General features: G+C 55.5%; 1 protein-coding gene across 3 annotated transcripts in view; it reads right to left on the bottom strand.

Annotated features, from left to right (window-relative positions):
* Positions 1 to 353: 353 nt before the first annotated feature.
* Positions 354 to 11159, bottom strand: part of SRRM3 (serine/arginine repetitive matrix 3) — a 78467-nt gene continuing 67661 nt past the window's right edge. For 2 of the 3 annotated variants that reach the window (XM_039507347.1, XM_039507348.1), the window contains 4 exons: positions 8368 to 8705; positions 6635 to 6847; positions 5242 to 5379; positions 354 to 900 (listed from right to left, as the gene is read on the bottom strand). In XM_039507347.1, the coding sequence (XP_039363281.1) occupies positions 690 to 900; positions 5242 to 5379; positions 6635 to 6847; positions 8368 to 8705 (900 nt within the window). In that variant the 3' untranslated portion in view covers positions 354 to 689. Of the gene's footprint in view, positions 901 to 2123; positions 2201 to 5241; positions 5380 to 6634; positions 6848 to 8367; positions 8706 to 11159 lie in introns of all 3 variants that reach the window. The other variant, XM_039507349.1, reaches the window with a different exon arrangement.

Genomic DNA, 11159 nt, shown 5'->3' with positions numbered 1-11159 from the left:
ACCTGCTTAACTGCCCCCACCCTCCCCAATAATTTATACAGTTGTGCTCAAAAAATAAATTAACTGAAATAAAGCGTAAGGACCTGACACAGGCTTGAGCAACATAAATAGAAACAATCCACCTGCACCCTTCCTCGTGTCCAGGAGCTTTTTGTTCATGAAAGGCCCCTCTCCTCTTCCCCGCCCTTGCCCCCACTTCAGGAGGGTCAGGTCCAAGGTCTCTGTTAAGTATTTTGTTCCCTTGCTCCATGCCCCCCTCCCCCACTCTGGCCGTTGTTTGTAGAAATGAGAAGACCCCCCCCCGCCCCCCCTCAAAAATTCATGACGCTTTGGAGTCCGCCCTGCCCCTGGTGATGAGCAACAGCAGGGTTGTATTTGCCCAGGCACCAGCGCTGGCTGGGGGTCCCCTCCTCCACTGTCCGGCCCCCACCTTCATCCAGCACAACAACGGGGGCTGGGGGCTGTCTGCGTCCCATGCGGTCTCCTCGAGGGCCAGCTGTTAGCAGCTGCCACCGTTGCCCCTGGCCGCCCCGGTCAGATGTGTCCGCTCCTGGGCTGGAGGGTCTCACCTGGCGGCTCCTCCTCGAGGATGTGCTGGAAGGGGCCGGCCGGCGGGTGTGGGAGGAGTGGGCACGGAGGCGGGTGCCGGGTGAGGGTGGGGGAGAGACGGGGGCCTGCCTGCTGCTGGCTCAGAACCCGGCGCTCTCCGAGCTGCTGCGGCTGTTGTAGCTGGGGCTGGGGCTGGGGGTGCGCGAGCGGCTCTGGGGGCTGCGAGTCCGGCTCCGGCTGGTACTGTAGCTGTCGTAGCTCCGGCTGTAGCTCCGGCTGTAGGAGTAGCTGCTCAGGGAGCTGGAAGAGGAAGGGCTGGGTCTGTAGTAGGGGATTGGGCGCTTGCGGGCACTGCAAAGGAAAGGGAAACTGAGTCAGGGCCAGGCAAGCCAGCGCGTTGGATTTGGTTCTGGGCTTTGGCTTGAGCACAGAGGGAGAAGCTGGGGGGGGGGGGTTGCTCTAGTTTAGAGCCAGCTGTGCCCCACGTTAACCCCGCAACCAAGGGGCAAGTTTAGATTCAGAGCTGGATCCGAATGTCCGGGCTCAGTCGTCCGGCCCCAAGGCCAGCTCTGGGCCAGACCTCCGCCCAGTGTAGCAGTTTCATGGCGTGTCTCCAGAGCGGCGGGACGGGCGGGCAGGGGGTGCTGCCGCTCGGGGACAAGAGGCCCTGGGGGCCATGGCTCACACCTGCGCATTGCGGAGGCAGGAGCTGCCTGCTGTGTTAATGTTCTCTGGGGCATCGCCTCCCCCAACCCCACTGCCAGCCCCCTGGCTGCCCCCGCAGTGCCCAAGCCGTGCCCCTGGGGTGTTAGTCCTGGATTAGGCGGCTATGACAGAGCAGGAAAAAGGTTAAGTGTAGCGTGTGGTTTATTTCCCCGACACCAAAGAGTTAAAGCTGCTGAAAAACAGAAGTTAGGGATTAGTGGGAGGGCTAGGGCAGGCCCGGGCCTAAGGCCCCCCCCCCAAATCTTCCCCCCGGCCCCTGTGGCCTCCAAACCCTCCCCCATGGGCCCCTTGACCGCCACACACTGCTAGGATGCTGTCTCATGGCCTTCCAGTTCCTTCCCCCTAAGCCTCCAGGTGCCTTTCGCTGGGGGGGGTCCCCCAAACCTGCCCCAGTGGCCCCTCCACCCCACCCCACTTCCTCAGCACCCTGCCCCATGAGCCTTAAGTCCTTCCTCAGCTGGCCGCCCCACAGCACAGCCCCCATTCAGCCCACCTCACGCTCAGCCCCATTCACAAACACCCCCCCCCCCGACTCAGAGGGCAGCTCAGGGCGTTAGCCCCTCAGGCCCCCAGCTGCAAGGCTCTGTGCCGCTGGCGAAGGCAGGGAGCCAGGATGCCGGCCCCGGCAGCCCCTCGGTCAGAAGTCACAGCCCGTCCCCCCGGACCCCGGCATTCGCAGGCTCAGGCCCGTGGGGCTGGGGCTACCAGCAGGCAGTGAACGGGTGAGGAAGGCGGGAATGTCACCGACCCAGCACCCCGGGAACACCACCCGCCACGGTGAGTGGGGTTAGTGGGAGTGACAGCGCGAGACAGACGGCACAGACGCGGCTTAGCGCTGAAGGCCTCACGCTGTGAATTCAGGGAGACACGGGGAGGGGGGTCCTGGGCCCGCGGCGACGCTCTCCGAGAGGCACCTGGAGATGGGCTGGAAAAGGAGAGGTTGGCATCAATAATGGAGGGGGAGGAACAGGTCAGACAAACACCCGGGGCACAGAGGCAAACAAGGACGCGCCAGGCGCCTGCTGAATCGTCCCGCAGGCTGGGTGGGGGGGGCTTGGTGCTCCTTTGCCAGCAACAGGCCCTGGGGCGGCATCCCGTGTTCCTGACCTAGGTACGTACGTGGCCGCCCCATTCCTGCAGTGTCTGGGCCCCTCGCCAGCTTTGCAGCACTGCTGGGAGGCAGGGCCAGGCTTTTCTTCCCCAAAGGGAAACTGAGGCACAGATGGGCGACGTGACTTGCCCCAGGTCCCACAGCAAACCTGGGGCAGAGCAGGAAACTGAGCGCAAGGCTCCCACATCCTAGGCTCATGCGCTAACCCTTGGACCATCCTGCCGCTACCTATTTGGGCCAAATGCCCCATTTCTGCCTCTAGCCACCTCCCAGCCTAGCCCCCCCCCCCCCAAACAATCAGGACTCAGGTTCCCCCCAAAAATCATGAGATTGGTTTAAAAAAAATCACACAATTGTGACTACAGTAAATGTCAGGGGCTGTTTAGTTGCTGGGTTTTATGCCTTTGGGGGGGGGGGGGGTCACGGTTTCAGGTTTTTTCCCCCCAGCACAAGGGCCAGGAGCTCCCTTTTCTTAAAAAAAATAAAAGCTGAGATTCTCTGTAATCACAGGACTCCAGCAGCTGGGGCTTTAAGAGAACCACCAAGCACTGCGAGACTGGTAATAAAATCATGTGGCTGGGCAAGGATGCACCAGGGCTGGAATCCACTAACACCAGGGGCCCCCCACCCAGGTCCTTATGTGACAATCCTTTCCAGCCCGTGGGAGGCAGGGAAGGGACACAGCAGGGCCTCTGTCTAGGGTGATTTGGAGGACCAGGACTGAGCACCAAAATAGGACGGTGTTCCCAATTCTGCATTGCCCTGTGACAACGCCCATGGCCTCCCTGGGGGCTGCAGGAAGTGCAAGCCAGCAGCAAGCTTGCCTCCTTACTATAAGTGCGTGTCTAGGTGACTCGTGGGGTGCTGGGGTGGTATGTCGCAACAAGCCCCCCACGGCCCCCCTCTGACTCGGGAAATGCAGGTCCTGGGGAGGCCGGAAGCTGAGCTGCAGCCGTTTGAAACTGGCCTAGGTCTTACATCGGGACTCTCTGCCCATCCCATCCAATGCGCGTCACTGCAGCTGAGACACGGTGCCCGATGGCCGGGTCCCCGCCTTGCCCTCTGGAGCTGGTGCCATGGTACCATGCCATTGCTCTCCCATCCATGGAAAGGGAAGCTGCCACTGGCATCACCCCACCCATACACCCTCCAGTGGCTGAGGCCAGTACAGCCCAGAGCACCAGTGCAGACAGGCTCACAGGACACCGGAGCATCCCACAATCCCAGGGAACTGAAAATGCAGCGCTACAGCCATTGTTGTCAATTGGGTCTCACACACTGAGAACTCACCCACCTGGAAAACTTCCAGTACCTCCCCTTCATGGAGGGAAAAGCCATTGGAGCTGAAAGGCAGCTTCAGGAGACGATGGCGTAATTACACGTGGGGCTGGGGGACGGGCAGACCCCCAGGTGAGCTCTGTACAGTACCGGGTCACTAAGCCATGGCAGTAACACGGCTTAGACACACGCTCATCACATGTGCAGCAAAGCAAGTTACTGCTCCGTTACCAATGGTGTCACTTCTCTTTTGCAGTAACGATTTGCCTTGCTTCATCAGCCTGACCCTGCAAACCCCCACCTGCGTAACTTCGAGCAGCCCCGCAACATTACCTGGGTGCATCGCTCTTGGCACGGCTGGGGCCTGGGTACCCATGATAGCCTGTGCTGCTCTAAGCGTCCTGCTGGTGCAAACGGGTGAAAACTCCTTCGACTTCAGGGTGTTTTGCCTATTTACATCAGCAGGGAATCTGCCCCATACTAAGGCAGGACTGCACTACTCGAACGTAGCAAAGCCGGATCAGTAACACCAGCACGTGTTTCGGTGGCTTCATGTACAGAAATCCACAGAAAGCTTTAGCTCAGGGGTTCTCAAACTTTTGTACAGGTGACTCCTTTCACATTGCGTGCGACCCCCCCTAATAAATATATAAACAAGTGTTTGTAATGTAACACCATTCTAAATGCTGGAGGCAAAGCGGGGTTTGGGGTGGAGGCTGACAGCTCGCAACCCCCCCCAGGTAATAACCTCGTCACCCCCTGAGGGGTTCCGACCCCCAGTTTGAGAACCCCTGCTCCATCTCATTGCACTGGTACCAATTTTCCTCTCCTCTCCGCCTCTTAAGCCTTGAATCTAATTGTCATGGGCAAGTGAGTGCTACACCTCTCACCACATGGCCTAAGGCCTGTTTGCCATAAATCCAGCTGTCCAAATATTAAGGCCCAGTATCTCACAACTGACAATAGCTAGAAAAGCCAAATCTCAGTTGGCGGTTTAAGTTTCTAGCTCTGAACAAGGTTCTAGACTTTCAAACTGGGTCTGGGCTCAGACTAAATATTGCCCACGCTGGAATTTAGGGCTGGGATCCGTTTAATTTCAAAGAGGGGGAGATTCTGCATTTACAGCTTGAGAGAGAAACAGATCTGGGGCAGGATTTTTTGCTTTACAATATAAATAAAGTGTTATTAAAAGAAAATCTGTATTTATTTACTTATTTTGAAGGAGCGTAGAAGCTTGTAATGTTGGTATCTATCTGTTCCCATACTCACTCATCTATCTATCAATCATGGGGCCCACGGTTCGCCACGGAGGCCTTGTCTAGACTAGGATTGGGACAGTGCTAGCTAACACATGTTAACAGCCTAGTGTGGACAAGGCAGTGTACCTTTAACACCTGGGACATTGATTGAATTAACTCCCTCTTTGCTGACCAGCTGCAGCAACCTGGGCTCTGTCTTTGCAGAGGAGCAAAGGGCGTTTTTGGGACGGACACTGAGGCTATCAGTGAATGAGTAAAACCCCTGAGCTGAGCCAGAGCCGGACCCCCGGGGCTGAGCCCCTGTATCGAGAGCGCTACCTTGTAATTCTTCTGGGCTCCATGAAGCTGGGAGAGTCACGCCTCCTCTTCCTGATAGGGGAATAGCTTCTGGAGCGGCGCCTGGCCCGCGCAGGATCCGTGTCACTGTGCCGTGTTCGGGGCTCGTTGTCTTTCTCTCTGGAGCCAAACCACACATGTTAGCTGGGTCTGCATGTACCGAGGTGTGTGTGCATGGCTGCTACAGGCCTATCCGTGTGCCCTGTGTGAGCTGTGCCTGTGAGAGTCCATATTTACTTGTGTACACACGCTGACCCCATAGGTGGGTCACGTGTGGGAATGGAACCCAGGACCAGTGGAGTTAAAAACACAAGCCTCTACTGGAACAGGAACAGCGCTGGTACTTTAGAGGCAGTAGCAGACTCATAAACCCCTTGCCTAGTCTAGCTACTAGGGGGAGATGAAGAACCACCCCCTGTTAGCATAGGTTACAGCCGTGACCACACATGGCTTCCCTGGGTAATATAGACGTTGGCACTGGAACAGGTCCATTCGGGCCTATCTAGTGCACCTCACAGGGGCCAGTGCAGGACTCTGCTTTAACTGTCCCATGAGATGGGGCTTCCATGGCTTGTCCATCTACCCCCCAGACATGTGGGAAGGGCTGGCTGCAATGGGGCTAGCCCTGGGGGCCACGCCGAAGCCTCAGCTAATGCAGAATGGGGCAGCATCTCTATGGGGCTGGTCACCCCCAGGCTGGCCTGGCTGCCCTCAGATCTCCGGGTGCAATTCACCACCCCCTTCCTGATCCATTAAGCCCTGTGTGGTTTGGGTGCTGACCCTCTTAGAGATGCTGGTAACTCTCTCCCTGTCACAGAATCACAGACTATCAGGTTGGAAGGGACCTCAGAAGGTATCCAGTCCAACCCCCTGCTCAAAGCAGGACCAATCCCCAGACAGATTTTTACCCCAGATCCCTAAATGGCCTCCTCAAGGATTGAACTCACAACCCTGGGTTTAAATAGGCCAATGCTCAAACCACTGAGCTATCCCTCCTTACCCCAGCCACTGAGCTCAGCCGGGAGGCTGGAGCTGATTACCCCTTGACGAGCATGTGCAGCGAAGGGAAAAGATGTGCCCAGTGAAGGAGGTGGTTTCCTTCACCTTGGTCTGACAGAGATTGTTGCCCTTCTGGGACATTTATTTACTCAGGCCTCTCCTGATTGGATGGGTTGGTGTGTAAGGCCCGTGTCTCCATGGGTACAGATCTGTCCCCATGTGCGTGCTGCTGTCCCTGTGCATGTATCCATGCCCCAGCGTCTGCTGGCATCCTGACCTATGCCTTTGCCAGTGTGTCTCTGTGCCCAGCCACCGCCCCTCCCCTCCTTCCCCGTGATCCTGTCTGGGGCGGGGTCGTGTGCTGCTAGGACCTTACCTGCTTGCGTTTTTTTTCTGCAATGGAGACTGGCTCCGGCTCCGTGCTGCTCTTTTCTCCCGGGATCGCGACCGGGATTTGGAAGGGGAGCCGCTGGAGCTCCAGGAGCTGCTACGGGACAGGCTCTTCCGTCTCTCGGAGTTGTGCCTGGAGTGCTTGACTGGGGACTGGGAGCAGCTGTTTGGCCTGCCCCGGTGGTGTCTGTCCTTCACCCTGCAAGACCATTGGATCAGACAGCCAGTCACTATCTCAGTCTCACCCCCTGTCACCCGCTGGCGTCCGCCATGTTTCCCAGGAGACAGGAACACCCCACACCACTTCCAGTTAAATCTCTTAAGAACAATGCGGTGTGGGCATCCAGGAGCAACAACCATTAGGGGCTGATTTTCAGAAGTGCTGAGCACCCATAATGCCAAATGACGTCAATGGGCCCCTTAGGTGCTCTGAAAATCAGGCCATGAACATTCAGTGACCCCACACAACTGTGTCAATTAGGATGCCCATCAATGACTAACGAAGGGCTAATCATAATTCTACTCTTCAGTAGAATGGCTACTTCTGCTGCCAAGGCACTCCGTATTCTGTACATAATTAACCTATGGAACTCACTGCCACAAGATAATACTTAGGCCAAGTTTAGCAGGATGCCAAAAAGTCTGAGACAGTCATATGACTAATAGGGACCTCAACAGTTCCACTAGATGCGACAAATATTTGTGAAAGGGATACAAATCCTCATGCTTCAGGGCATACGCCAACCACTTACTTTCAGGGGTCAGGAAGAAACTTCCCCAAGGAGCAGATTATCCCACTATTGTCCACTAAGGGGTTTCTAGCACCTTTTTCTGAAGCATCTGGCATGAGCCACTGTGAGGACACAGGACTGATACAGCCTAGTGATACCTGTCTTCCTAGTATTGGGAACAGAGGCTACAGTGATTTTGGGTTGCCATGTATAGTGTCTGATTCTCAGGGGATTGCCATGTGCTCCACAAGAAGACCAGAAGAGATTCAACTGGAAGTGGCTTTTCTCCTCTGGGCGCGTTTCCCTGCAAACTGGGAATGTGCACACCTGAAATCTGCACCTCTAGGCCCTTTCCATTTCCAATCTATAGACAGGGCAGATAAGGGAGGGCAGGTGGGGTCCCGCTCACTGGCCAGTGAATCCTGTGCTGTGAAAGCTGCTATCCAGCGTACATTTCCCCTTCCTTAATGCTCCCACCCAGCCGGAGCGATCCGTGGTGCGAATGTCCTTTGGAGCCGGGTAGCCTGCGCTCACATCTCCCCTTTAGCAGCTCCTCTGCCTAGCGGGTGGATCCCCGCAAGCCAGTCCCTCCAGCGCGAGGCTCATTTCCGGCACTCTTCTTTCTCTGTGCTGCTCCCAGCCAGTCAGTCAAACCTGGCCCCATGATCACCCCACCCTGTTAGCTCCAAGGCCTCTGCTTAATGGGTCTATCTACCCCCCCCCCTCCACGGCATCTCCGCCTCTCGCACGCTCTAATGTCTTTACCCGGCTCCGGCGTGGCTGGGCAGGGCTACGAGCCCCATTGGACAGGCAGGGAGCTGTGGCCCGGAGAGCCAACGAGACACCCAGGGGAGTGCAGGGAGTTTATGGCGGGGCAGGGACTTGAACCCAGCTTTCCGGGGTGAAACGCCAGTCAGCCTCGCTGGTGGAGGCAGCGACCGGGCTCTGAGCTCTCCGGGGCCCCTCCCTTCCTGGCCCCGACTCTTACTTTTTCAAGTGCGCCCCGTGGTTCTTCTCCGCCCCCCGCGCCGCCGGGTAGGGGTGCGAGCAGGCCGACCCCTCCGAATCGCTGCTGTAGTCGGTGTGGCTGAGCGAGTGGGGCGACGCCTTCTGGGCCGAGGCCTGGCCCTTGCTCCTCCCCTTGTGTTTGTGCAGCGACGCGGACCGGGAGCGGCGGCGGTACTTGTCCCCGCCGGAGCATCGGCCTCCTTTCTCTGGCGACACCGACCGGGGGCTTCTGGGGCCGCGTCGGCCACCCTTGGAGCGGGGAGAGGGCGGCTCGGGCTTGACGTGCCCCCTGGGAGAAGAGGACGCGGAATCCAGCCTCTGATGGGAAGAAAGAAAACAGGGGTGGGGAGGAAAGAAGAGAAGAAAGAAGGGGAGAGAGGTCTTTAAAGGGGCACCCCAAGCCAGAGGTGCAATTCACAACGTCAACGCACATTGCATAAGGCAGGCTACACAGAACTCTACTCTGAATCTGCCCTCCTGCTCAGCCTTTCGACCTCAACAAATGCAGCTCATGCAAATCTCCGCATGCAAAACACAAAAGAAATCCAGAAATCAAAAACTGGGAGAAGGGAGGGAGACTTCAAAGGAAAAACCATCTGAAAGGGAGTTAAAAAAAACCCCCCAAAATAAACTGCGTGTAAACATCCAACAAACTAAAACAATAAAATAAGAGCGAGGTTGGAGAGGGGAAATAAATTGGACGCAATGAGGAAAAACCAAACCGAACCGGGATGTTGAAGGAAGTGGGCCTGAGGGGCAGGGATGGAGTGGAGGGTCTTATAGATGGTATTTGGGTTGAAACAAACCAAGGGGTGAGGCAGACAGCACAGAAAGATGGCGAGGGGTGGGGCTGGGAGGTCATGGGGGGGAGGGGCGGGGAAAACAAAGTATAAAAAACAAAAAGAAGGAAGAGAAACATTAAAGAAAAAAAAAAGAAAAAGAAAACTCCACATCATTACTGAAATAAACAAATGGTTCTGAACTCTTCCTGGGAAACTGCTTTTATCTGTGACTGCAGAGCCCTGCTGAGTTCCGATCAGCGCTACACGGACTCCTGCTTTCTGCTGCCTTTTTTTTTTTTCCTTTTTGTTAAATTCTGATTTTTTTTTTTAAGTCCCTCTTGGTTAACATCCACTTACCAAAAAAGTGGCATTTCCTCCTTTAGTAGGTAAGGTATGAAGAGAAGGGAAAAGCGGGGCAATATAAGTGCATCATTAGATTCACAAAAATGCAAGAGAGAACGAGAGAGAGAGAGAGACAGAGAGAGAAAGAAGAGAAATAAAACGAAACAACTCACTTCTCCTAGGCCTCGGAAACATCAACCATGTGAGAAACCAACTCTAGCTGGATTTGCATTTGCGTCAGCCCTGCTTTGTTTGGGACGCAAGTTCAGCGTAGGAGCACCTCTTTTGGTTGGCTGGACGGCTTTGACTTAAAAAAAATCGAGTTCAAAGCCTTTAGCGTCTGCATATTTCAGCCAGCACCCTGCTACGTAGGCCTTCGACAGCATCGTGTCGGCCTGCCAGATCAGCGAAGGCCTGGAAGGAATTCTCAAGGACACGGGCAATGAAATCCCATGGTGGGGATGGGAGCAGGGCCGTAGGGAAGTGGTACCAGCAAGGGTTTTTTTTTTCCAATGGTAACGTTCCAGAATCTAACCAATGGCCCCCGTGGCCCAAGAGAGGCCTATGAGAAAGCAGCACAATTGTACATTGACTCGTCGCTATGATAGGGCATGAGCCTGTGTGTTGGCTTGAATCCCATTTCGCATGGAATTACTGTGGCTTGATATGAAATAGACACACACGGATTTGCACATGAAGAACTAACTTCCGGGGCCTCGCAGTACATCAGCAAAGCGAAGGGGGGGGGGGAAACGGGGCACTTTCTCCCCTGATTTTAAAAGAGTGGAAGTAGGAGAAAATGCCGCTGACGCTGCCTGGAACTGCGGGCGTGGCAGTTTCATTCTGTTCCGACTGGGTGAAGACACCCCCTGGTGATTGACCTGCGCTGCCCAGTGGTGGCTGACAGCTCAGCTAGCCTGTGACTACCATGTGATCACCCTAGTGCACCCCGCTAAATAAAGTGAATCAACAAACGGTGTCTGTTGTTGTGCTGCCAGGCTGTTCATGGCCACCCTGCCCGAGGGGTTCGCTCGCCTAGAGAGCTCAAGTGATACTGTAGAAACATTAGCCAAGTCATACCCCTTCGGGGAAGCTCAGCATTATTGGCCCCGTTCCACAGATGGGCAAACTGAGGCACAGAGCGGTTATGCTCACTCCCCTAGTCCACACTTGAGTGGCTGGCTCTTGGGTTTCTATTTTACCCTGTGCCCATTTGTACAACCCATAGAAGTGTCCAATATGCTGACAATGGAAACCTAGCAATGGTTCCTTCTAATTATTGTCAGTGCAAACCGCCCCAGGAATCACTATTTTACGTCACACAAATGTTCGTATGTTTCACTAGCATGTGTCGTGACCCCCACCCCAAATACAAGTTAGAGAACCTAGGGCTGATACTGCTTCGAGGGGAACGTGGGCCGTTAAAGTCAAGGGAAAGGCTCCCGCTGACTTCAGTGGGTTTCGGCTCAGGCTGTATGAGGCTGAGGATCTCCAGCACGCCTGCAAGCCGGCACAGCCTGGTTCCGATGAGCAGCCAGACGCCATTGAAAAGAGTTTGAGCTAATAAACTGGGGCACAAAAAGGGGTCCTAAGTCTACCCTTAACTCTGCCCCACTCTCATGCCTTTCACCTTTACTGGGTTTTCACC

Source organism: Mauremys reevesii, linkage group 20 (genome assembly GCF_016161935.1).
Source record: "Mauremys reevesii isolate NIE-2019 linkage group 20, ASM1616193v1, whole genome shotgun sequence".
Taxonomy (NCBI): domain Eukaryota; kingdom Metazoa; phylum Chordata; order Testudines; family Geoemydidae; genus Mauremys; species Mauremys reevesii.
The sequence above is the reverse complement of the archived record's forward strand: the minus strand, read 5'-3'. Positions and strand labels throughout refer to the sequence as shown.